This window comes from Octopus sinensis, linkage group LG23 (assembly GCF_006345805.1).
Source record: "Octopus sinensis linkage group LG23, ASM634580v1, whole genome shotgun sequence".
In the NCBI taxonomy this organism is placed as follows: Eukaryota; Metazoa; Mollusca; class Cephalopoda; order Octopoda; family Octopodidae; genus Octopus; species Octopus sinensis.
This window is the reverse complement of record NC_043019.1, coordinates 11,431,583-11,459,501: the sequence shown is the minus strand read 5'-3', so window position 1 is coordinate 11,459,501 and position 27,919 is coordinate 11,431,583. Positions and strand designations below refer to the sequence as shown.

Genomic DNA, 27,919 nt, shown 5'->3' with positions numbered 1-27,919 from the left:
ATCTCTGCATATTTCTCTGTATATAACACAGTATATATATTTTATTCCTCTATATTTCACAATACATAACACTATATAGATATATATATATATATGAAATAATAATAATGATAATAATAATAATAATAATATGAGGGAATATTATTCCAAACTTACAGGGAAAAATCCAATCAATACTAAATCAAATTTCACAACATATAATATATGTATATAAATTAGAAAAAAACCACCTTAACACCAGCAACATAAAAGATTTTATATAAATCAAACATTTTTAAAAATAAAAATATAAAAGAAAAGACTTAATCAGTAATGGAACACAAGAAGATCATTAAAACAAACCAAAACCCAAACCATAGACTATTCTACACCAAAGTTTTCCCAGCATCCAAAAAATGGTGGCACCAGTTAACAAGAAATACAAACCAAAGAAAGCCGACTCTCATCAATATCTCGGAATCATCTAGAAATGTCTGGCAAATTCTCTTCTTTGTGATGGCAATTAAACTCAGTTCAGCCAATCCGTTTCCAATCTCTGATTCTTCAGTGCCGAACGTGGATTTTAGTTACATTTCACCGAGTTCTTTAACTTTACCAAACCAAACGTTATGGCTTGGTTTCCTGCCAGCCATGCTTCTTGGAGGCGGTGGCAAGAGGTCAGCCGGTGCACTGACCACAGCCATTGAAGATGTGAACCAAAGGAAAGAATTCGTCAGGAATGGTATAAAGCTTGGTTTCTGTTACTATGATGCCAAAGGAAATTCTTTGGCTGCCTTGAAAGCCATGACAGAATTATACATGAAGGGTGTGTCTGCTTTCATTGGACCAGAAGGTACTTGTAACTATGAAGCTGCCCTAGCAACAGCCTGGAATATTCCATTGATTTCCTATGTAAGTAGATATTTCAATTTTGTTTACAGAAGATTAAAGTCGCAGATTGAAGGGTGATTGAGTTAGTGGGGTGTTGGTTACTGAACCATCTAGGTAGTGGGACAGACGAACTGAGGTTAGGAGAGATAAACTGAAGTATCAAGCAGTGGACAGACAAGGTGACGCTTAGGACAGGCCAGCTGTCGTACAGGGCAATAAGCTTAGGTGTTAGCCAACAGACTGAGGTGTCCGACAACAAGTTTAGATGGTGGATACTCAAACTGAGGTGTTAGACAACAAACTGCAGTATAGGACAAGTTTAGGTGTGGACAACAAACTTAGGTGTGGACAGACAAGGTGAGGCTTAAGACAGGCAAGATGTTGTACAGGACAATAAGCTTAGGTGTTAACCAACAGACTGAGGTGTCAGATAACAAGTTTAGATGGTGGATACTCAAACCGAGGTGTTAGTCAACAAACTGCAGTATAGGACAGGTTTAGGTGTGGACAACAAGTTTAGGCATTTGATACACAAACTGAGAGGCTGGATAACAAACTGAGACATAGGACAACAAACTAAGGTTTCAGGTAGATAACTGGCTGAACTGTCAAACAGACAACAAGCTGAGGAACCAGTGAAACATCTGGGATATTTATGAAATTGCCGAGGTACAGGCCAAGTGGCTAAAATATCATTGAAACAGATAAGGTACCCAGCACACAGCTGATGTATTTAGGGAAATAGCTGAGATGTTGGAGAAACAGATTGTTAAAGTGTTGGATAAACAACTGCTGGAGTGTTGGGCAAACAGCTGGAGTGTTGAACAAATAGTTGAGGTGTCGGACAATCGAAGGTTGTTGGATAGATATCTGGGTTATTGGACAGACAGTTGGGGTGTTGGAGAAACAATTAGCTGTGATAGATAAACAGCTGGGATGTTGGACAGACAGCTGAGGTGTTTGAAAAAAACAGCTCAAGTGTTGAACATACAGTTCAGATGCTTGATAAGCAGCTGGGGTACTTAAGAAACAAATTGTTGAGGAGTTGGATAAACAACCAGCCAGTGTTGGAGACACACACTGCTGCTAGAACTACCAGCTAATTATCCTTTGCTCTCATTAATTTACAGATATAAATTAAAATTATTAGATGCTATTCCAGCAGGACAATCAAACAATATCTATTACTAGCACTGTGACCCAACAACGCCGGGTCATAGTGCTAGTGCATGCATATACAGCTGTGTGCATGCGCACATACACGCGAGTACTGTCCAAATCTCTGATCAATCACATACAGCTAGCTGGCATTCAATTGGCGTATCAAGTTTCAGGCATTTTGATTGGGTTTTGGATAGAAAATTCACAAAAAAGTCACTTATATTGATTTTTTAATGGTTTTGCGAGGTGATTGGGGAAATGTAAAGATTGCACGACCACCCTTGAACGGTTTTAAATGACCGTAGAAAGTGCAAGCCCTCTAACTAAAAAATTGTGGATTTGTATAAAGGACACACACGCAGACAGACATTTTGCCATTTATATATATATCGAAATTTTGCTTAATTGGGGGTGAAATTTGAAAAACTGTACCTGGCACGACCCGATGTATTCTACTCTTAAAAATGCTAGGTAAATTGTAATTGAAGAAATCCTATATTGTAGATTTCTATAAGAGACAAAGGGAGGCAGATAAAATCTGCCTTTTATAATAAGAGATATATCTAGAGATTTCTCATATTCATGTGTCTTCCATTGCAGAAATGTTCCGAAGAGGTTCAAATGAAACAGAACCATTTGCTCACATTTGCCAGAACTCAACCATCAACGTCCAAAGTAAGTGAATCGATTATCGCACTTCTGCAACATTATCAATGGTTTCAGTTTGTTATTGTGGTCGGTAGTCGTCCGATCTGGCAGGAGACGGCTGACGCTCTCACTAAACTGGCGGCCAAAAACAACTTCACGGTTCGGGATGTTGTACACTTTGATGAACCCTACATAAGTGGTGGTGGTGTCCGTAAGATCGTCATGGAAACCTATGAAAATACTCACAGTAAGAAAGACTCACTATTATCTGTGTTTTTTTGGTTTTTGTTCATTTTTCCCCCCTGAATACATCATCATCATCATCGTTTAACATCCGTTTTCCATGCTAGCATGGGTTGGAAGGTTCGACCGGGGTCTGGGAAGCCAGGAGGCTGCACCAGGCTCCAGTCTGATCTGGCAGAGTTTCTACTGCTGGATGCCCTTCCTAACGCCAACCACTCCATGAGTGTAGTGGATGCCTTTTATGTGCCACCGGCACAGGTGCCAGGTGAGGCTAGCAACAGCCACGATTGGTTGGTGCTTTTTACGTGTCACCAGCACGGAAGCCAGTCAAGGCGGCGCTGGCATCGGCCACATTCTGATGGTGCTTTTTACGTGCCACCGGTACAGGTATCACTACTACAATTTCAATTTGATTTTTTGATGTTGAATGGAAATTGTAGTTGTGATACCTGTGCCAGTGGTACGTAAAATGCACCATCGGAATGTGCCACTGGATGATTATTTTTTCTTTTATTTGCTGTGTCTGGAGAAAGAGGCAGCGTCTATGGCACTTTGCATGTCCTTCAAGAAATGGTAAAGTTGGACAATTGAACATTAAAATGACAATAAAATGATATACAACAGAACTATATCAATCAATTCTTTTCCTATATTGATTAAGCTAATTAGTAAAAGCCATTTTTGTCTAAATATACATTATTTACATTCGACGGATATTTGTCTTCATCTTGTTTGTTGTTAACACGTTTCTGCTGATATACCCTCCAGCCTTCTTCAGGTGTCTTGGGGAAAATTTTGAACCTGGGTTCTCATTCCTAAGGTATTTTTTGTTGTTGTTGTTGTTATCATCATTATTATTATCATTTTTATTGTTATTGTTCAGGTCACTGCTTGGAATCGAACTCAGAATCTTGGGGTTAGTAGCCCGTGCTCTTAACCACTATGCCATATGCCCGTGGCCATATGGCATAGTGGTGTAGTGGTTAAGCATAGTGGTTAAGAGCACGGGCTACTAACCCCAAGATTCTGAGTTTGATTCCAAGCAGTGACCTGAACAACAACAACAACAACAACAACAATAATAATAATAATAATAATAATAACATTGAAAAATACCTTAGGAATGAGAACCCAGGTTCGAAATTTCCCCAAGACACCTGAAGAAGGCTGGAGGGTATATCGGCCAAAACGTTGTGTCAACAACAAATGAGATGAGGACAAATATCTGTCAAATGTAAATAATGTAAATAATGTAAATAATTCCTCATCTCTTAATTATAGAACTGTTTTGTCTAAATATATTTTTAATTAATTACCCACCTTAATGTTGTGCTGCCAGTTTATATATTTTTAGGTGACCATCATGCTCTTACTGAATTCGTGCGGACCCTGAAGTCTATGGGTCTGACAGACAGTGGGGACTATGTCACCATAGGGGTCAATGATCAACCTGATGACCCCACAAAAAGAATAAAGTATTTCATTTTTGGTAAGTTGTTGATGTTGTTGTTGTTGTTGTTTTTTTAGCCCTAGGTCAGTCCTGCTCAGGCAGATCTTCAGTCAATGATGTCCCATACATGATCATGCTAAGTATTTAGTTGTAGTGGTAGTAGTAGTAATTAGCAGTGGTGGTGGTAGTATTTGTAGTTAGTAGTAGTGATGGTGGTGGTAGTAATATTAGTCAGTGGTGGTAATAATAGCAGCAGTAGTAGTAGTAGCTGTGGCGATAGTAATAGGTAGTAGTAGTAGCAGTAGTTGTCTGTGGTGGTAGTAGTAGTAGTAGTAGTGGTGGTGGTGGTGGTGGTGGTTGTAGTTGCTGTGTCCCCAGGTGCCTCCTCCATAGAGTCCCATAAGAAGCCATTACACATTTCAGCTAGAATCCCAAGCGTGACTAACTGAGACTATGGTATGATCCAGCCATCTCATCCTTGGTCTACCCTTAGGTCCCCTGCCAGTTGGTGTGGCTTGAAGAATCAGTTTTAGTATTCTTTCCTCTAACATACTAATCATGTGTCCATAGTACTGGGGCTGTGACTCCTTAGTGTGGAGATGTAGTGACTCTGCCTGGAGAGACTCTCTGATCTCTGAGTTACACACCTGTCAAGTATGTTGCTCTAGAAATCTTTCAGAGGAACCCCACTTTGGCCATTTGTCCCTAGCCAGCATTTGGTCCCTAGCCAGCATTCAAGATGAGGATATGAACTAGATTGACCTGTGCTGCTGGTGTGGAAGTGGTATCCAGACTAGTGAATGTGGGAGTGGTCAGCTGGTAAGGCGGCGAGCTGGCAGAAACGTTAGCACACCGGTCGAAATGCTTAGCGGTATTTCGTCTGCCGTTACGTTCTGAGTTCAAATTCCGCCAAGATCGACTTTGCCTTTCATTCTTTCGGGGTCGACAAATTAAGTACCAGTTACACACTGGGGTCGATTTAATCGACTTAATACCTATGTCTATCCTTGTTTGTCCCCTCTGTGTTTAGCCCCTTGTGGGTAATAAAGAAATAGGTATTTCGTCTGCCGTTACATTCTGAGTTCAAATTCCGCCGAGGTCGACTTTGCCTTTCATCCTTTCGGGGTCGACAAATTAAGTACCAGTTACGCACTGGGGTCGATGTAATCGACTTAATACCTATGTCTGTCCTTGTTTGTCCCCTCTGTGTTTAGCCCCTTGTGGGTAATAAAGAAATAGGTATTTCGTCTGCTGTTACATTCTGAGTTCAAATTCCGCCGAGGTCGACTTTGACTTTCATCCTTTCGGGGTCGACAAATTAAGTACCAGTTGCACGCTGGGGCCGATGTAATCGACTTAATCCGTTTGTCTGTCCTTGTTTGTCCTCTCTGTGTTTAGCCCCTTGTGGGTAGTAAAGAAATAGGTATTTGCACATATTTGCCCATGGTGCTACATGGCTCATCAGAAGATGGCGTGCAGCATGCATGGAATGGGAGAATGATTAAAATATTTGTTCTGTTTTCTTTTTCTTTTTTTTTTTTTTTGCAGAACCCTTTGAGACGAAAGAATCTCTAACAATGAATGAGATAAAAGCATTTCAGTCAGTGTTGATAATGGCACCAAGAGGTCCCAGTAACCCCAACTGGGATTCATTCCTAGAAAGAACTCGCCAAAATCTTGGCAGAGAACCTTTCCACGTTCCCTCATTGCCTTTCAAAAAAAATCCCGTGAGTAAAGATTTTTTGCTGTAAAAGTTAAATGTTGTTGTTGTTATTGTTGTCGTTGTTGTTGTTGTTGCTGCTGCTGTTTTTGTTGTTGTTTAGCCCCTAGGCAAACCTTCTTTGAGTAAACCTATGATGAAAGGTGTTCTACCCTTGACCATTCTGGTGCAGACGCAGCTATATGGTCAAGAAGTCTACTTTGAAGCCATGTAGGAAGTTGGGCAACTGTTATGTGCTATAGCCCTGGGTCAACCAATGTCCTATGAGTAACTTTAGTAGAAGCACTATGGAGAAATACATCATATGTGTGTGTGAGTGTGTATGTATATATGTGTGCATGTGTGTGTGTGAAATATATATATAAACAATTGCGGAAATGCAGCACGGATTTTTGTCAGTGAACAAGTCATGGTCTCAAAGCTACAAAAATATTTTGACAAATTAAATTTAAGTGTTGAAGTGAATCTAATGTTTTTTGTGTGTTTCTTAAATGGCTTATAAACACCTTCCACACTGCAATTGTTTTCGTTCCAGCTCACGATCAAGTCACTTGTTATGCAAGTACATCTCCATAGGGGTTATATTCCATTAAATCCTATGGAGAAGGACAGTGGAAAAGGGAAGGAATCAAGCTGGATGGTCATCACGGAATTTGGCAAGAAAACTTGCAAAGCAGAGGGATAGATAGAAAACGAGCATGGAGGCCTTATGTGCCAGCTGGTACAAAGGGGATTGAAAGATAGATAGAAATCCCCTTAACCCTTTAGTTCTTAATACAGCTTTATCCAGCAAAAATATTCGATCTGTTTTATATTCAAACCAACTAAATCTGGCCTCTTTTACCTACCCTGCAATGTCATTTTAAAAATAAATAATCTCATACTCTGAATCTTAAAGCTATGAGATAATGCATAATTAATTCAGAACAATGTGAATAAGTAAGCATTACATTTGACAGAGAAATCTGAACACTACAGGGTTAATTTGGTGGTGACCCAGAATAACCACAGTCATCTATTTACCAATCTCCTTTCTCTCTTTTTTTCTTTCTCCAGATATCCATTCATGCAGCGTACCTGTATGATGCCATCCAGGTCTACAGTCGAGCCATTCTTGAATCTTTCTTGGAAGGAAGAAACATTTCTGATGGGAAACTTATTACTAGTAAAATAAGGTCCAGATCATTTGAAAGTACGTATTCCAGATTGAAAGTACAGATTCCTGGGTAGAAGAAGAATGATTCTTCAGCTTTGTAGAGGATTATAGCTAGTTGAGAGATGGATATGCTGACATAGTGATGTATGTATATGTGCACTGTCGTTACTGTCCTGTTTTTGTTACCATTTTTTACCCCTTCGCGAAAAGATCTCAGAATTTTAATTGATTTGCTTTTCGCAGGAAGGAAAGTTTTCTTGTCGAAGATACGTCTCGCTTTTATCCCTCGAAACATAGAGTGGATGAAACCATAGCGACTGAAGAAGGGGTTTTTTCTTTGTGTTAATTGTCCTGTACTCTATTTTTTTGTTGTTTAAAAAATGTCCAGTTCCTTGGGTTTGTGTCTATGTTTTCGTTTCTCATTGCGTTCGACGTCTTTTTGGTGTCCTGTACTCATATATGCGTGTATATGTACATGTAGAGGTAGGTACGTACATATATGTTTATATATATGCATATGTTTTATTTTATTTATTAATATAATATATATAATATATATATATAATATATATATATATATATATATATAAAAGGCAGGATGTGTGTGTGTGTGTGTGTGTATGGATGTAATTTAGTGTTTGCTAAATTTTCATGAGAACAATCCTTTCTTAGTAGTAAGACCATAGAGGTCAACTTCTAGCATAATGGATGTCCACTTTGTGATCATCCCTCTTATATGTATGTAATATAATTTTTCTGAATCTTCAGATTTTTCTATATGTTAGACCACTGGTTTTAAATTGATATTAATCAATTTAATATTCAATTTTTAACCCTTATCATTATATATATATATATATATATACACAGTAGGCTTCTTTCAGTTTCCATCTACCAAATTCACTCACAAGATTTTAGTCAGCCCAAGGCTATAGTAGAAGACACTTGCCCAAGGTGTTACTCAGTGGGACTGAACCCGGAACCATGTGGATGGGAAGCAAGCTTCTTACAACACACCCATGTGTCTACACCTACATATATATATATATCATCATCATCATCATCATCGTTTAACGTCCGTTCTCCATGCTAGCATGGGTTGGACGGTTCGACCGGGGATCTGGGAAGCCAGAAGGCTGCACCAGGCTCCAGTCTTATCTGGCAGTGTTTCTACAGCTGGATGCCCTTCCTAACGCCAACCACTCCGTAAGTGTAGTGGATGCTTTTTACGTGCCACCTGCACAGGTGCCAGGCGAGGCTGGCAACGGCCACGGTCGGATTGGTGTATTTTATGTGCCACCGGCACGGAAGCCAGACTAGGCGGTGCTGGCATCGGCCACGAGTCGGGTAGTGCTTTTTACGTACCACCAGACCAGGGATCCTGGCTGGTTCAATTCGATTTCGGTCTGTATATATGTTGTATTCGAATATTGCACTTTGATCAGCTTTTCAATTTATATGACCAGGTATTCAAGGTTATTCAGTGTACATTGATGAGGATGGAGATGCCAAAGGAAACTACACAGTGCTGAGTTTACAGAAAGATGTCTCCAAACCATTCCATATGTTTCTTGACCAAGTGGGAAGTTTTGAGATGACCTCGAAGGAGAGCGGAACACCTGTAATTTTTTTTACAATATTTTTTACTGTTCTTTAAACTTTTAAACGAGTGAAACTATATTTGATATTTGTAACAATGGTGTAATATTTCTAAGTATTTAGTTTAACTCTAGGATGATACTGACTTATTTTTCTCCTTCCTCTGAGTGACATCTTGTGACTCTATATCTCATTTTTTAACTCCTTTTCATATCTTCCTTCAACGTTTACCCACCACTTTGACACAATATCCATCCCTACATACCTCTAATATCAATCTCTATCACTGTGCATCTCTCTCTCCCTCTCTCCATTTCCTCTTTCTCCCCTCCCACACAGCACATCCTCTGAGTGACATCTTATGACCGTCTCATCTGAAACTCTTTTCCATATCTGTCTTCAGTGTTTAACCCCACTTTGTCACTCACAGTATCCACCCTTACATATCTCTAACATCCATCTCTATCATCTCTCTCACTCTCCCTCCCTCCCTCCCTCCCTCCTCCTATTTTCTCATATATTTAGTTTTATTATATTATTATTCAGCGGTGGTGCCCCAGCATGGCTGCAGCCTTGGGGCTAAAACATTTTTAAGGATTTTAAGGATTTACTACTCTGCATCTTTTGTGTACTCCCAATTATCACCTTCTTGAGCCACTCCTGTTTCTCTCACCTTCACCTCCCATCAGACCACTGCTTACTGTCAGCCATATTTCCACTCTTGTTCAATCTTCACTACATTCAACTCTAACCCCCTAGCCCCAATACTAACCACCTATAGCTCTCCTCTCTCACTCTGCCCAACAACCAGTGTTGGTCTGTTTACACACCTGGCCTAAACATTCTGTTTGTATTATGTTCAAACTGGCCAGATCCAACCTCTCACACCTGGCCTAAACATTCTGTTTGTATTATGTTCAAACTGGCCAGATCCAACCTCTCACACCTACCATATAATGTCATTGAAATCAAACTCGCTGACTGGCATCCGTTGCTAGTGAAACACTAAGAGTACCATGTGAGTGAGATCGTTGCCAGAGCAACAAGCTGGCCTTCGTGCCGATGGCATGTTAAACACACCATTCGAGCTGGTGGCACGTGAAATATTCGAGCGAGGTTGTTGCCAGTGCCGCTGGACTGGCTCCTGTGCAGGTGGCACGTAAATAACACCATTTGAGTGTGGCTATTGCCAGTACCACGTGACTGGACCTCGTGCCGGTGGCACGTAAAAGCACCCACTACACTCTTGGAGTGGTTGGCGTTAGGAAGGGCATCCAGCTGTAGAAACTCTGCCAGATCAGATTGGAGTCAGGTTCGCCAGACCTCAGTCACATCGTCCAACCCATGCTAGCATGGAAAGCGGATGTTAAATGATGATGATGATGATATCAAAATCTTGAAACTATGAGATAATGCAGGATTATCTGAATGCTAAAGGGTTAAGACAGCAAAGTGAACCTTAAAAAGGTTATAAATAGGAAAGGGCACACTTCAAGATTAGTATTTGTGAATTTTCAACAACATGGAATCTTTGAAGGATGTGGTGTCCCGATAGATAGCAACAAGCAAGGGTAGTTTATTCCACACTTTGACAATTCTCTGTATAAACATAGTACAGTACTTCCATTCCATAAATTAGGGAGTCATTGGAACCTTAATGGAGATGTATTTTTATCTTCGTGTTTTTTCATTCTTCAGAAATATCGTCCACTTCGTGACATCTGGTGGGTGAAAGGCAAGAAACCTACTGGAGAACCTGAATGTGGTTTTGATGGCATCAAGTGTATTGCCAAAATAGGTAGGTAGAACATCCTTTGTTTTGTAATTCCCAAGTCAACCCCCAGGATGAAGGTATTTCAGCCCCAAAACAAACTGGTGGCTTATTATTTTCAGCCATAATATTCCAGTGTTGGTTGGAGTCATCAACTCAGTAGTTGAAGATGATGATGATGATGATGATGATGGGAGAAAAAGATTACTTATTAAAATCATCATCATCATCATCATTAAATACATACCTTTATACGTATACACACATATATACATATTTCTTTACTACCCACAAGAGGCTAAACACAGAAAGGACAGACAAAGGATTAAGTCGATTACATTGACCCCAGTGCGTAACTGGTACTTAATTGCACTGTACTGGTGGAACCCTAAGGTTCCGCAGAACCCTGGTTGAAAACCACTGTTCTAGAGAATGTTTAAGAAACCATAAGAAAATTATATATTTGTTTTAAAATTTGAGATTACATAGAAAGTATTTTGCATAGGATATTATTATTATTATTTTCAATTTAAAAAATTTTTTTTCTAGACTGGTTAGTCGTCGTTGTCTGCAGTGTTGTGACCACATTAGTTTTCATGATTGGAATTCTAGCCGTCAGGTAAACCAATAAATTTTCAATTTGAAACTGTTTTCAATAAAGTTCAACTCTTCAGCATTCAGATTTCTCTGTCAAATGTAATGCTTATTTATTCACATTGTTTTGAATTAATCATGTATTATCTCATAGCTTTGAAATTTTTGATGATGTGATTATTTATTTTTAAAATGACATTGTAGGGTAGGTGTGAGAGGGCAGATCTAGTCACTTTGAATATAAACAGGCAGAATATTTAGGCTATAGAGGGCCAGTTTAAATGCTTCCAATGGTTTGAAATCAATATAATGTGATATGATAGAATATAATATATTATAATGTAATATTATGTGATGATAATATAGTGTGGATTACCAACCATATGACTCTAGGTTCAATCCCACTGTGTGGCACCTTGGGCAAATGTCATCTGCTATAGCCTTGGGCCGACCAAGCCTTGTGAGTAAATTTGGTAAATGGAAACTGAGATAAGCCCATTGTGTGTGTATGTGTGTCTTTGTGTCTGTATTTGTTCCCCACCACCGCTTGACAACCAGTGTTGGTGTGTTTTATGTCCCTGTCAGAAGTGGTTCAGCAAAAAGAGATTGGTAGAATAAGTACCAGGCTTAAAAAAAGTTATAAATAAGTACTGGAGTTGATTCATTCGACTAAAAATTCAAGGTAGTGCCCCAGCATGGCCTCAGTCTAATGGCTGAAGCAAGTAAAAGAGATAAAAAAGATAATATAATATAATATATCATCATCATCATCATCATCGTTTAACGTCCACTTTCCATATAATATAATATGATATGATATATGATATGATATGATATGATATATCATATGATATGATATGATATATCATATGATATGATATGACATGATATATCATATGATATGATATATCATATGATATATATGATATGATATGATATATGATATGATATAACATGATATGATATATGATATGATATATGATATGATACAATAAGATACGATATGATTTGATTTGATTTAGAACAGTCAATTAATGATGTGAGATGATATAAACTTGCAAATACAGAATTTTTGATGTATGTCATTGGTTTTTCTGTCTTTTCCAGACATTATTCATATGAAAAAAAACTCGAACGACTCTTGTGGAAGATTAACTTCAAGGATATAGTCTTCCTGACATCTCCTGATGATGTTATGGAATTACCAAACAAGTCATCGGTAAGTTCTTTGGTGTCTTACTAAAAATGTATGCCATCTCCTTCACTGTTATGTTGTCAAGGCAAGATAGGTGTCACCACTGAGTTATTTATTTAGTAGCTGAGTTTGCAGGATGGGACAGTATATCTAGATGAAGCAGATAATGAAATAATTACTGGTGGCTAAAATATATTTAGGATCTTTGTAATGAGAAAAAAATAAATTAAATACTTATATCCTGGTCATGAATGCTTTTTTCTACTCTAGGCACAAGGCCTGAATTTTTTAGGGAGGGGCCAGTCGATTAGCTCGACCCCAGTATGCAACTGGTACTTAATTTATTGACCCTGAAAGGATGAAAGGCAAAGTCGAACTTGACGGAATTTGCACTCAGAACGTAAAGACAGATGAAATACTGCTAAGCATTTCGCCTGGTGTGCTAACGTTTCTGCCAGCTTGCCGCCTTTCAGGTCATGAATTTTGGGGATTGTCTGAAAGAATACAGTCACAAATACAGCGTGCCCCAGAATTAACAATCTATTTCAGTGAAATTGGATAATTTTGTGGGTGCTTTTTACATGCCACCGGCACAGGTGCCAGGCGAGGCTGGCAATGGCCACGATCATTTGGTGCTTTTTATGTGCCACCGGCACGGAGGCCAGTCAAAGCGGCGCTGGCAACGGCCACGTTTGGATGGTTCTTTTACATACCACCGGCATTGGTATCACAACTACAATTTCCATTGATTTTTGATCGATATTAAATGTGTACAGAAAACTTGAATCCCTAAGCCATAGGTAATTCAATACCTTATCCACTCAGCTGTTTTGTTTCTATAATAAACACAAGTAAATATACCTTGCTATTTTTCCATGATAATTTTGGTAACAGAAATAATTTCTTGAGGAAACTTTTTGATTTACTCTTAATAGTTAGTTAGTTAGTTAATTTTTTGGCTCAAAAAGCAAAAAGCAAGGCCATGTAGGGGGACATGGAGTTATGTACAGGGTGGTGTTCATGTAAAGAGTTCAGGCCACTTGTGGTCAAGGGAGACTTTGAACCGAGTGGTCGTCGGCATCTTCACTATCTCATCCGGCAGCTTATTCCACGGATCCGCAACCCGGACGGAGAAAGCCCCTCTCCTTCGATTAAGATGAAATCGTCGCAGATAGAGCTTTTCGGAGTGACCCCGCAGCCGACGCTCTGGAGCTGGAGTGAAGAACAGCTCTTTCGAGAGGTTACACTTTCCGCTTATGATGTTGTGAGCAATAATGACTCTTAATGATGATATGTTTGTAAATATAACCCAATTGTTATTGACTTAAGTGTTTCACAGGCTCCAGTCTACAGCCATATTGACGCACCATTTATTTTGCAGTTGAAAAAATCTATGACTCGCTGGAGCTTCTTGCAGCCAAACACAAACTCCGGGGCGACCCCTTCAAATGCCAAACCATTCTACAAAGGTCAGCAGGTGTCTGTGAAATTCATTGGGAAGAAAAGTGTTGAGCTGACTCGTGCAATGAAGAGACGGATGCAACTGTTGAAAGAGATGCAACATGAAAACATCAACAGATTCATAGGGGCCTGTGTTGACCCACCAAACTGTTGCATTGTGCGACAATACTGTGCCAGGAATTTGGGGGTTTGTAATCTCTTTGGCTTCTTTCTTTCTTTCCTTCTTTCTTTCTTTCTTTCTTCCTTCCTTCCTTTCTTTCTGTCTTTCTTTCTTCCTTCCTTCCTTTCCTTCCTTCTTTCCTTTCTTTCTTTCTTTCTTACTTCCTTCCTTCTTGCCTTTCTTTCTTCCTTCTTTCCTTCCTATCTTTCTTTCTTTCTTTCTTTCTTCCTTCCTTCTTTCTTTCTTCCTTCCTTTCTTCCTTCCTTCCTTCCTCCTTCCTTCATTTCTTTCTTCTTTCTTTCTTTCTATCTTCCTTCCTTCCTCCCTCCCTTCCTTCCTTCCTTCCTTTCTTCCTTCCTTCCTTCCTTCCTTCCTCCCTCCCGCCCTCCCTCCCTCTCTTTCTTTCTTTCTTTCTTTCTTTCTTTCTTTCTTTCTTTCTTTCTTTCTTTCTTCCTTTCTTTCTTTCTCCGTTTTTACTTTTAGCCTCAGATCAAGCTTAATTTAGAAAATCTCTGATCACAAGCATTCCAATAATGACTCACTTATCCTGATTCCTAAAGAGTACCTGAGATGACTATATCCAATGTGTCATTTATTAAGTTGATGAGGTTCATTTGTTGTCTTTTAACTAATGACAAGACAATCCATCTATGACCATAGTTACCATCTCTTCTTCTGCAATAGTGTAACTCTAGACAACATTGTTCAATGTGTCCTTTTAAAATGAGGATTTTACCTAGTCTCTATCTCTGCAGTCATCACCTACTCTTCTCTATTCTGCCCCCCCCCAACTCATCATCAACCACCCTTTTCCACTATTCCCTACATTCATTCTCACCCTTACCCCATCTCTACAGTCATCACCTACTTTTCCCTATTTTCCCTCTAGCTCATTTATCCGCCTTATCCTATCTCTGCAGGCGTCACCTACTATTCCCTATTTTCACCTTAACTCATCATCAACTACCCTTTTCCACTATTTCCTACATTCATTCTCACCCTTATCCCATCTCTACAGTCATCACCTACTCTTCCTTATTTTCCCTCTAACTCATCACCAACCACCCTTTTCCACTATTCCCTACATTCATTCTCACCCTTACCCCATCTCTACAGTCATCCCCTACTCTTCCCTATTTTCCCTCTAACTCATCATCACCCACCCTTTTCCACTATTCCCTACATTCACTCCCACCCTTACCCCATCTCTACAGTCATCACCTACTCTTCCCTATTTTTCCTCTAGCTCATTTATCCCCCTTATCCTATCTCTGCAGGCATCACCTACTCTCCCCTAATTTATCTCACTTTCACATTTATCACCAACTACCTCCCTACCCTTGTTGAATATTCACTATATTTACCTCAGAAGCTAGAATGTGCCTGTCGGTGATGAAATGCCAGCCTGTTAAATGGCCTTTTCTGGATGCAATCCTGGACACAAGTGTGTGTAGCAGCAGCACTGTTTGAGGGTGCTTTTCACTGAGGGTCCGAGGTGGCCAGTACATTCACTTTAAAAAAATTAGAGTGCTCAGAGCAAGCTCTGCTGGCTTGCATACAAAAAGCACGAATGATGGTACCAGATGTGAGTGTAATACTCCAATGTGGGTCTCACTTGAAACTCGCAGAGAGTCAGTTACTGTTCTAGGCTGAAATACTTTCTGGCCCTTCTGTGGTGTTGAAGCTTCCTACGGTCTTACTTTTTAATTTAACAGCCATGTTGGAAACCTATATTTTCTCTTTTGCTCTCTTGCAGGAATTGTTACACAACAAAGATATCCGTCTCGACAATATGTTTATATCTTCGTTAGTAGCAGACTTAATTAAGGTACGAAACAAACTTAATTAAGGTAAGAGCTGACAAAGAATTCTGGCAGTTCTTCTGTCATTTTGACTGAAAGCTCAGGAACATTTTTACATTTTTAAAAATACTAATCCTTAGCATTCAGATTACTGTGTCAAATGTAAAGCTTATCTATCCACTTGGTAATTAATTTATCTGGATACTGTACTTCAATTTCCATTAGCATAAATGTGGTATAAGCCAAATCAGGAATATATATGTTCAAACCGGCCAGATCTGGCCTCTCACACCTACCCTACAGCATCGTTCTAAGAATATACAATAACATCATCAAAATCTCAAAGCTACAATATAGTGCATGGTTAATTCAAAACAGTGTGGATAAATAAGCTTTACATGTCTATCTTTCTGTCTGTTATCTGTTTGTCCTCTGCCTATCTATCACCTATCTGTTTGTCTATGTATCTGTTTATCTATCAATCTATCAGTCTGTCTGTCTGTTTATCTGTCAGTCTGTCTGTCTGTTTATCTGTCTGTCTGTCTCTGTCTATCTGTCTGTCCTCTGCCTGTCTATCACCTATCTGTTTGTCTGTCTGTCATCTATCTGTCTGTCTATCTATCTATCTTTCAGAATGTCTATCTGTCTATCTGTCTGCCTCAGTAGTATCAATATTGATTATGTCTCCTATAAACAAAATACTCAGAACCGAAAGTTTGAACCAAAAGCATGGGATGAAATCCCTCACAGGTTGAGGGAGATTTTGATGTTATTTCTAGAAAGGCTAATTGCATCATCCCTTTCTCTCTCCTAATTAATCCCAATTAATCTTTCAGGGGATGTTGTACATCCACGACAGTGACATCATCTGCCATGGTAACCTAAAACCTAGCAACTGCCTTGTTGATGCCAGATGGGTCCTGCAGATAACCGACTTTGGTGTGAATACATTGGGAGAAGTTGAGGAGTGTTGCCTTGAATCTATGGAAGATGAGAAGTATTATAATCGTAAATACTAATAACCTTATTGTCAATTATTTTATTATTATTATTATTATGGTGGTGAGCTGGTAGAATCATTAGCACACTGGATGAAATGCTTAGCAGTATTTTGCTCATTGCCAGGTTCTGAGCTCAAATTCTGCCCAGGTCGACTTTGCCTTTCATCCTTTCAGGGTCAATTAAATAAGCACCAGTGAAGCACTGGGGTTGAATTAATTGACTTATCCCCTTCCCCAAAATGACTGCCCTTGTGGAAAAATTTGAAATTGTTGTTGTTGTAGCTGCTGCTGCTGCTGCTGTCGTTGTAGTAGTAGTAGTAGTAGTAGTAGTAGTAGTGGTAGTAGTAGTAGTAGTAGTAGTAGTAGTAGTAGTATTTCGCCCATCACTACATTCTAAGTTCAAATTTCGCCGAGGTTGACTTTGCCTTTCATCCTTTCGGGGTCGATAAATTAAATACCATTGAAACACTGGGGTTGATGTAATTGACTACTCCCCCCCCCCACAAATTTCAGACCTTGTCTCTATAGTAGAAAGGATTATTATTACTATTATTATTATTATTGTTATTATTAAGGCAGTGATCTGGCAAAATCATTAGCACACTGAGCAAAATGCCTAGCTGTTTTTCATCCATCTTTATGTTCTGAGTTCAAATTCCACCAAGGTTGACTTTGCCTTTTATCCTTCCGGGGGCGATAAATTAAGTATCAGTGAAATCCTGGGGTCGATGTAATTGACTTGACTCCTCCCACCAAATTTCAGGCCTTGTGCCTCCTTCCGTTATTCCACTACTTCTGCTCATCATCAGGGATACTAATTTTGTCAGCCACTAAGGGACATAGTCAGAGGGTAAAGGTCAAACAACTGACAAGCAAATCTGAGATATTGAGCAGAATATTTACTACAACAATATTTCTGCTTCAGAAAATTTCAACCTTTTTCTTAACCCCTTACCCAACAATTATTTTGAAAATAAATGTATTTTTTCAGACATATTTTTTAATTGTTTTACTTTACTATGTTTTGAATGGTGATTTCGAGGTATATTTCAAACCTTATTTATTATGAATTTTAATTCAATAATATTGATTTTAAATTACCGTTTTGGGCAGAAACGAGTTAACCCGTTTTTAGACGAAGGAACCTGTTTGCTGTCGATTTTGGCGAGTCTATCTTTTGACGAGTTAACTCGCCAGAGATAGAAAAAAACGATTTAGGTCAAAACGCATATATTCGTTTCTGCCGGGTAAGGGGTTAATATGTTGCTAAGGGGCTTGATGTCCTGCAGGCAACTTTAATCACAAATGTCCAGTTGGTAAAAATAAGATGGAATTAAAATTTTAGTGAGAATGTGTTTGTGAGAGAATATGTAATATGAACATTTTGTCTTTCCATGTTTTTAACCGATAAAGGTTTGCTATATACGGCACCAGAACTGCTGAGAAGTGCCTGCCGAAACCTCAATGGAACTCAAAAAGGGGACAGTTACTCCTTTGCATTGATATTATATGAGATTCATACACGCCATGGGCCATGGGAGTCAACAAACTTGCCCAAGTGTGGTAAGTCTTACTCAAAAATCAAATTTCTCTTCCATTTCAAATTTATTTTCTTGCAATTTTCTTCTGTTGAGATGAAATATTTTAAGCGGATAAAATATTGATCTGTCTGCTTATGGAACTTGAGTTCAATTCTTCAGTTTGCAGAAATTTCTGTTCTTTATTGTCTCAGTTAACTTAAATGTTGGAAACATGTAGCAGGTTCTCCAAGACATGCAGTAGACAAGAATCATGTTATCAAGCAGTTACCAGTGTTTCATCAGTATCTATTGTTACTACATCAATGTATATCATTATTACATCATTTACAAAATTAATTGAAACAAGAGCAGCGTATTTCGACAGAAATCTTTATATATAAAAGTGAAGTTGTGTGTCTGTCTCCTACGATTTAGATTCCTAACTACTCCCACATTTTGCGGTGCAGTGTAACCAAAACCGGGTATCTTATAGTCGTGATTCATATCGAGCCCTTCTGGGTATTAGTGCGCATCTACGATGAGTCTACGATTTAAAAAAAAATTTACCATTATTTTTTTCCATTTTAATGCATTTTTTCGCTATTATATAAGGGAAGTAACTCTCTAAAAATGTCTCCGATGAGTCAACGATTTAAAAAAAAATTTACCATCATTTTTTTTCCATTTTTAATGCATTTTTTGGCTATTTTTTGGCTATAACTCTCTAAAAATGCTTATATAGTTATTTCCCTTACAAACCCGAACAACGCCGGGCGATACTGCTAGTATGATAATAAAAGGGTTAATTCTTCCACCCAGTAACTCTTTATTTCGTATATTTTGAAAGAACTAATAAAACAACTGCAGCATCACAAAGTGGGACAGGCACCAATGCGACCAAACACGCAAGGATTATCAATGGATGAGAATGTTGTTAGATGTATGGAAGACTGCTGGCGAGAAAATCCAGAGGAGAGGCTAGAATTCAGATCCATAAAGTTCCGATTAAAGCTGTTTGTCCAAGATCAGTGAGTATGATTAATTGTTCCTTCCTCTACCAATTCCATTCTTCCATTTATTCAATGTTTCATAGGCGTAGGAGTGGCTGTGTGGTAAGTAGCTTGTTTACCAACCACATGTTTCTGGGTTCAGTCCCACTGCATGACACCTTGGGCAAGTGTCTTCTGCTATAGCCTCGGGCCAACCAAAGCCTTGTGAGTGGATTTGGTAGACAGAAACTGAAAGAAGCCCGTCGTATATATGTATATATATATATATATGTATGTATATGTGTATGTGTATGTTTGTGTGTCTGTGTTTGTCCCCCCAACATCGCTTAACAACCGATGCTGGTGTCGTTTACGTCCCCGTAACTTAGCGGTTCGGCAAAAGAGACCGATAGAATAAGTACTGGGCTTACAAAGAATAAGTCCTGGGGTCGATTTGCTAGGCCAAAGGCGGTGCTCCAGCATGGCCACAGTCACATGACTGAAACAAATAAAAGAGTTTGTGCTGATATCATAAAGTCTACATTTTGCTGAACCACAGCCAATGATCAGCGTCAAGTACATTCTTTCTCACTTCCCCACTTTCTCTTCCCATCTGGTCTAAGATATATCATATCTTTCTGGCGATAGCATTCATCTGATCTAAGGTGTGTCATATTTCTAGTAACAGGGTTCCATGCATTCATCTGGTTTAAGATGAAACATATATTATCAATCATAGCATCCATCTATCTAAGATACATTTTGTTACCAATGATACTCTTTTAGTCTTTGACTTGTTTCAGTCATTTGACTGTGGCCATGCTGGAGCACCGCCTTTAGTCGAGCAAATCGACCCCAGGACTTATTCTTTGTAAGCCTAGTACTTATTCTATCGTTCTCTTTTGCCGAACTGCTAAGTTATGGGGATATAAACACACCAGCATCGGTTGTTAAGTGATTGCTGGGGGGACAAACACAGACACACAAACATACACACACACACACACACACACACACACACACATACATACATACACACACACACACACACACACACATATATATATATACATACATACATACATATATATGACAGGCTTCTTTCAGTTTCTGTCTACCAAATCCACTCACAAGGCTTTGGTTGGCCCGAGGTTATGGTAGAAGACACTTGCCCAAGGTGCCATACTGTGGGACTGAACCCGGGAACCATGTGGTTGGTAAGCAAGCTACTTACCACACAGCCACTCTGTAAGATGTATCATGCATTTCTAGTCACAGCGTTCATCTGATCTAAGACACATCGTGTGGTCTATGACACATCATAAATCAATCTTTTTGTAATTTTTAGGAAGCCCAATATTTATGACCATATAATGGGATTAATGGAGAAACATGCAGAGAATCTGGAGATTCTGGTGGCTCAAAGAACAATTGAATTGGAAGAAGAGAAGAAGAGAAGCGAAAATTTATTGATGAGGATGTTACCTCGGTAAGATATTTATGCAAGTCAAAGTTTGATGGTGTCATGGCAACCATGTCTTTGTAAGCTTTACTTCTAATTTAGTCTATAGACTAAATTAACTCTTTTCCAATTTTGAATCTGTATGCAGAGCATAGGAGTGGCTGTGTGGTAAGTAGCTTGCTTATGAACCACATGGTTCTGGGTTCAGTCCCACTGTGTGGCACCTTGGGCAAGTGTCTTCTACTATAGCCTCAGGCCGACTAAAGCCTTGTGAGTGGATTTGGTAGATGGAAACTGAAAGAAGCCCGTCGTATATATGTTTATATATATATATGTGTGTGTGTGTGTGTATACATCACTTGACAACTGATGCTGGTGTGTTTACGTCCCTGTCACTTAGCGGTTCGGCAAAAAAAAACAGACAGAATAAGTACGAGGCTTCCAAAGAATAAGTTCTGGGGTCAATTTCCTTGACTAAAGGTGGTTTTCCAGCATGGCCGCAGTCAAAGGCTTCAGCAGAGAGTGGTGGCGACCCCTGTTGTACCCTTTTGCCACAACTTTCTCTCACTCTTTCTTCCTGTTTCTTGAGTAACACTGCAATGGACTGGCGTCCTGTCCAGCTGGGGGGGGGGGGAACATATATGCCACAGAAAATGGGAAACCAGGGCTATGAGCCTGGATAGGCTTGAAAAGGGCGACGTTTAAGGTATATGTTGATTGTAACAGTAATGTCACACTTTTTCACTCTCCATGTTTGTAGGTCAGTTGCTGAAAGCTTAAAGATTGGAAGCCCAGTAATACCAGAGCAGTACGAGAGTGTAACAATATACTTTAGCGACATAGCAGGATTCACCTCACTCTCTGCCCTCAGTACACCATTACAGGTTATACATACTCCTTGTTTCCACTCTTTTAACTCTTGTCTGTCTACATCAGTGATTCTCAACCAGGGTCCATATGGCCCTTAAGAGGCCCATATGGCCCTTGAAGGTCCATTAAAGATTTTGTTGTTTAAATTTATGTACAGTAAATTGGTTATTCTTCTACAATACACAAAATATTGAAATTTTTAAATACAATTCCAAATAATATTTAATTATACATCGAATGGCTCTGGAGGTCCAGTAAAGAAAAATAGGAATCAAAGAGGTCCAATATGCAATAAATTGGTTGTTCTACAAAACACAAAATATTTTAACAATTTTTTAAAATCAATTCCCTAAAATATGTTTATATATATAAAGCTGAAGTTGTCTGTGTGTGGCAGGTTTGGTAGCCTTCAACTAACACTTATCTCCTCCGAGACCCTGCGGTGCAAGTTGACCAAAATTGAGAGTATGATAGAAGAAGGCTTGCTCTTCCTTCTGTAGAAGAAAAAATTCAAATCGGACCATGCTAACACCAAAAATTATTTACATCAAAAGGCTGCTTTTTTCTATGAAAATCCCTATTTTTTACGATGTTTTTACTGCTGTGTCGCCATTTTTTGGTGTATTTCAACCAGAAAAATGTTCACTTAAAGAGAATAACAAGCTACATAATGCAAAATTTTTACTTTTCAAAAATTCCAATTCTAAAGGGTCAAAACAAACCCGACCAACACCGGGCGATACTACTAGTTTAATTATAAAATTACAGTAAGATTATTTTATATACATCAAATGGCTACGGAGGTCCAACGGAGCAAAATAGGTATCACAGAAGACCACAGGTAAAATTGGTTGAGAGACACTGGTTTACTTACCGTTTCCTTTTCCTTTTCCAAAATGAACCTGAGTGAGTCTCGTTGGTTTTGTATTCTACTTGTAGGTTGTCGATTTACTCAACGACCTTTATACCTGCTTTGACAGCATCATAGGGGACTACTCAGTGTACAAAGTGGAAACCATCGGCGATGCTTACATGGTGGTCAGTGGCCTCCCTGAACGCAATGGGGACATGCATGCAGGGGAAATAGCTTCCATGTCAATCCATCTGCTGAGTGCCATCAAACATTTTAAAATACGGCACCGACCACACGAGAGGATAAAGTTAAGAATTGGCATCCATTCAGGTTAGTATATAATTAGTATATAATTAGTATATAATTAGTATATAATTAGTATAATTAGTATATAAGAATTGGCATCCATTCAGGTTAGTATATAATTAGTATATAATTAGTATATAATTAGTATAATTAGTATATAAGAATTGGCATCCATTCAGGTTAGTATATAATTAGTATATAATTAGTATAATTAGTATAATTAGTATATAATTAGTATATAAGAATTGGCATCTATTCAGGTTAGTATATAATTAAGGAAATAACTGGTAACTAAAAGTTAAAGACTGTTACAAGCTATATGACTGTGTAGGGCAGTATAGGTTTTCTATATCAGGGCAATTGCCTGCCGTGAATCGTTGGGTACTGGGAAGCATCTAAGAACTATTTTATTCAATTTACCTTTTGTTTTTTAAAGATGCAGAGGGTTCCATGCTGTCCATCTCCAATGATAGATAGATAGACAGACAGACAGATAGGTAGGTAGATACGTAGGTAGGAAGATAGATAGGTAGATAGACAAGACAGACAGATAAACATACATGCATATTTGCATACTTTTATCTATATATGTGACAGGCTTCTCTCAGTTTCTATCTACTAAATCCACTCACAAGGCTTTGGTTGGCCTGAGATTATAGTAGAAGACACTTGTCCAAGGTGCCACATAGTGGGACTGAACCCAGAAACATGTCGTTGGGAAGGAAGCTTCTTTATTTTATTAAATTTGCCATAAAGGCAGTACATAGAGTAAGGAAGCTTGCGGGCTGGACATGGACATTAATGAGGGCGAATGATAACGATACAAGGATGATGAGGATGGGAGAAGACGAAAAGCGCCCGTCGACTTTTGCTTCTCTAAAATATTGTTCTTTTAAATTATTATATCGCGGCAATAAACCTCTTACACAATTAAAAAAAAACACATTAATGAGGCAATAAACCTCTTACATTTTTGCTATACAAAAAACCTTTTGAGGCAATAAACCTCTTACACAATAAAATACAAAAAAAATACAGTTACATGGTTTTCTGTCCGACCAGGAAGCTTCTTACCACACAGCAATGCCTGCACTTAGTCTTAGAAGTTGACTGGATAGATACGTACAGTTTGTAGATGTTAACTGTTGAGATAGCTGGACACAGTTGACTGGATGCTGACTAGATAGACACAGAGCTTCTGACTTGATGTATTGGATGAAATATCCAGCATATTTCTATAAATATAATGAAACCAAATCTAATATCATTATCATCATTGTTCGACCGTGGTCGAGACAATGGAATTTACTATACCATGCCAGACTTTACGGTCCATCATAGCATTGCGGAGGTCCTGTTACTGGATGCCTGTATCCCTGGAGATTACATCAGGGTAGGTGAGTGTGTGCCCTCTGGTATCGCGAGTAGATGGCTTCCAGAGGAGAAGAGCAGAAATTACCTCATTTTTCAGCTCTACAACAATGTCCAGCAAACTGGACTCTCTTACCTTTCACAAGAGATGATACAGGTGGTAGTTTCCCATATATTTGTACTTTGGTTGGATGATGCTTCCATGAGAGATTTTGAGCTCTCATAATCTAATATACTGATTTTTGAAATTTTGGATCCCTTTATCAGGTTCCTGCGTAGCAGGTGTTGTTGGTCATCGAATGCCCCGTTATTGTCTGTTTGGAGACACAGTAAACACAGCTTCAAGGATGGAATCCACTGGAGTCGGTAAGTCATGTTGGTATCTTTATAAATCAGCCGAAACGTGTTAACAACAAGATGAGAACAAATATCAGTCAAATGTAAATAATAATTGGTTTTGATGTCATTGTTACTGCAAGGTCAAACCTTTCAACAACAACTGTACATACAGTTGGTTAAATGAACCTCAGCACATGACTGGTACTTTATTTTATTGACTACTACTACTACTACTGCTGCTGCTGCTGCTGTTGTTGTTGTTGTAGTTAAGCATCAAGACAGGTAAGGGTGATTATGTGATGGTCTAGGGATTAGGGGCGGGAGACCCCAGACCTTGGAAAAAAAACTTTGGTCATCTTGTAGTCGAGGGCTCTTCGTTGGCACCCGACACCACTTGGAGGTGGCCCTTGAAGTCGCTGGAAATGGAGATCTCCAGGTCCAAATTCTTGAACAGCTGCTGCTGCCGCCACCATCACCTCCTCTGCAACCACCACTACCACTATCACCACCATCGCTACTACTACTACTACTACTATTTACTTACTTATCTTGTGCCATTTGATTGAGTACATCACTTTTCCCTTTTCAGCCTTGAAGATTCACTGTAGCGAGAAGACGTTCCTCTTGTTGCAGAAATTAGGAGGATATCACTGTAAGCCCCGTGGACATATTGATATCAAGGTAACACACACATCTACACACACATGCACCTACACAAAGTATATTTCAGTTTTTGATTTCTTTTCATTTTCTACAACACACACAAGACTCAAACAAAGTAAACAGTCACAGTAATACATTTGTAGTGGAAGCGTGATGTATTATAAATACATAAGTCGTTTTGTAATAAATTAAAGATTTATTTTCACTACATCAATTTGTAAGCAATGCTACACATCGCTTGTACAAAATGCATATTAAATAATTCTCTCGTCGTCTCCATAAATGCGTGGCGTTCTCTTAAGCGTTGATTCTGGTTCTCCCTAGATATCTATTTCTCCGTTGTATTTATAAAATCTCAAATAGCCAGAAAAATAGATATATCGCAAGAGAGTTATCATTAAAGTAGGTCGCTGGTCATCCTGTTAAACTTCGTCTGACCTGCTCAGGTCAGAGGTCGAAGGGAGACGATCCATCATTTTTTGTCAGAACAAAGAGATTCTGATTTGGCACCTTTTTGTGCATTGGTATTTTACGACCAATGATTCTTGGGTCTGATTTCGAATCCAAGCTTAGAGAAGGAAGTGCTAATTCTTACACATTAATGTTGAAACAAGACTGGGTCCTATAACTAAACCTATCCTCCACACACACACACACACACACACACACACAACACACACACACACAACCAGAAATGATTCTGATGTAAGGCGGTGAACTGGCAGAAATGTTAGCACGCCGGGCGAAGTGATTAGTGGTATTTCGTCTGCCGTTATGTTCTGAGTTCAAATTCCGCCAAGGTCGACTTTGCCTTTCATCCTTTCAGGGTCGATAAATTAAGTACCTATTTCTTTACTACCCACAAGGGGCTAAGCACAGAGAGGACAAACAAGGACAGACAAACGGATTAAGTCGATTAGATCGACCCCATTGCATAACTGGTACTTATTTAATCGACTCCGAATGGATGAAAGGCAAAGTCATCTCGGCGGAATTTGAACTCAGAACGTAACGGCAGACGAAATAAATTAAGTACCGGTTACGCACTGGGGTCGATGTAATCGACTTAACCCGTTTATCTGTCCTTGTTTGTCCTCTCTGTGTTTAGCCCCTTGTGGCTAATAAAGAAACAGGTATTTCGTCTGCTGTTATGTTCTGAGTTCAAATTCTGCCAAAGTCGACTTTGCCTTTCATCCTTACAGGGTCGATAAATTAAGTACCAGTTACACACTGGGGTCGATATAATCGACTTAATCTGTTTGTCTGTCCTTGTTTGTTCCCTCTGTGTTTAGCCCCTTGTGGGCAATAAAGAAATAAGAAATGACTCTGATGAAAGTAGCATTAATTTTTTTTTTTTTAGATCATTCATTTTTTCTCAACTGATCAATAGACCAATTGAGTAAACCTATCAGTAATGTACATGGTCTGATCAATAAGCATCTGGACTGTTGCCATAGTAACGAAGCTAAAACACACAGAGTGAAGCTGCTTGGCACAGATTGACCTTGAACTCTGCTGTGCATGCACATTAAATTTTATTATTCTAGCTCACTTCCGCTATTTACAGCAGTGCTTGGAAGGAAGGTGTGTAGCATGTGATCATCACAGTGACTATGACAGAGAAAGTTGAGCAGAGTATCTGCATCAAATTTTGCCAAAAGCTTGGCGATATCTGCTTAGAGGCCTCTTTTACTTGTTTCAGTCATTTGACTGTGGCTATACTGGAGCACCGCCTTTAGTCAAGGAAATCGAGCCAAGGACTTATTCTTTAGAAGCCTAGTACTTATTCTATAAGTCTCTTTTGCTGAACCACTAAGTTACAGGGATGTAAACACACTAGCATCAGTTGTCAAGCGATGTTGGGGGATACAAACACAGACACACAAACATATACATATATACGATGGGCTTCTTTCAGTTTCCGTCAACCAAATCCACTCACAAGGCTTTGGTCCGCCCGAAGCTATAGTAGAAGACACTTGCCCAAGGTGCCACGCAGTGAGACTGATCCCAGAACCATGTGGTTGGTAAGCAAGCTACTTACCACACAGCCACCCCTGTGCCCAGTGTAGATCTTTCCAGGCCCCAAAAAATAAAAGAACCTACATCTTCTGGCTTTAAGACAACAAGTGTATGTTAAGCATGTGATTTTGATAATATTTGCATTAAAGAACTGCTTCTATTGTATAATTTGAATTTGTTCTTTTCTTCTGTTTTCTTCTTTCGTTCCAGGGAAAAGGACAGATGTATACATACTTTCTGGTCGGAGAAGATCAAAGATACAGATTGAGGCGGCTTAACGAATGTGTGAAGGAACCTCTTAATGGCATAACACTAACGAAGAGCTGCAGCAGCAGCAAATTAATTCGTATGTTAAGCGAACAAAACGACGCCAATATGGATTTTCTTGATGATAATGATGACGTGTTCTTTACCTACGGTCAGGATGCTGACGATTCTGAGAACTTGAACCTTCTTCCTTCGTTGACAAAATTCACTGGCCGGTCTGTGTCATCGTCATCATCATCATCGCAATCAGGGAAACCCCTGATCCATTACCAACTGCCTTCAGAACACTAAACATAAAGCTATTCCTGCCTACTGCAACCCTTTTCTTTTATCTTTTACTCTCTCTCTCTCTCTCACTCTTTCACTCTCTTTCTCCCTGACTCTTTCTCTCTCTCTTACTCCCTCTCTCCCTCTATTTCTCCTACC

General features: G+C 39.1%; 1 protein-coding gene across 2 annotated transcripts; it reads left to right on the top strand.

Annotated features, from left to right (window-relative positions):
* Positions 1-273: 273 nt before the first annotated feature.
* Positions 274-27,919, top strand: LOC115223677 (guanylate cyclase 32E-like). Of its 2 annotated transcripts, none has more exons than XM_036512620.1 (20): positions 274-891; positions 2,632-2,926; positions 4,277-4,411; positions 5,921-6,099; positions 7,149-7,284; positions 8,715-8,869; positions 10,546-10,645; positions 11,168-11,237; positions 12,320-12,431; positions 13,789-14,055; positions 15,785-15,856; positions 16,667-16,838; positions 18,245-18,394; positions 19,199-19,379; positions 20,689-20,829; positions 21,563-21,686; positions 22,612-22,855; positions 24,470-24,568; positions 25,131-25,222; positions 27,437-27,919. In XM_036512620.1, exons 1-20 carry the CDS (start codon positions 313-315, stop codon positions 27,782-27,784), a joined length of 3,651 nt encoding a protein of 1,216 aa, XP_036368513.1. In that variant the 5' UTR covers positions 274-312; the 3' UTR covers positions 27,785-27,919. The 2 variants fall into 2 exon arrangements, with proteins under 2 accessions (XP_036368513.1, XP_029650212.2); XM_029794352.2 differs by having other exon boundaries at positions 4,262-4,411.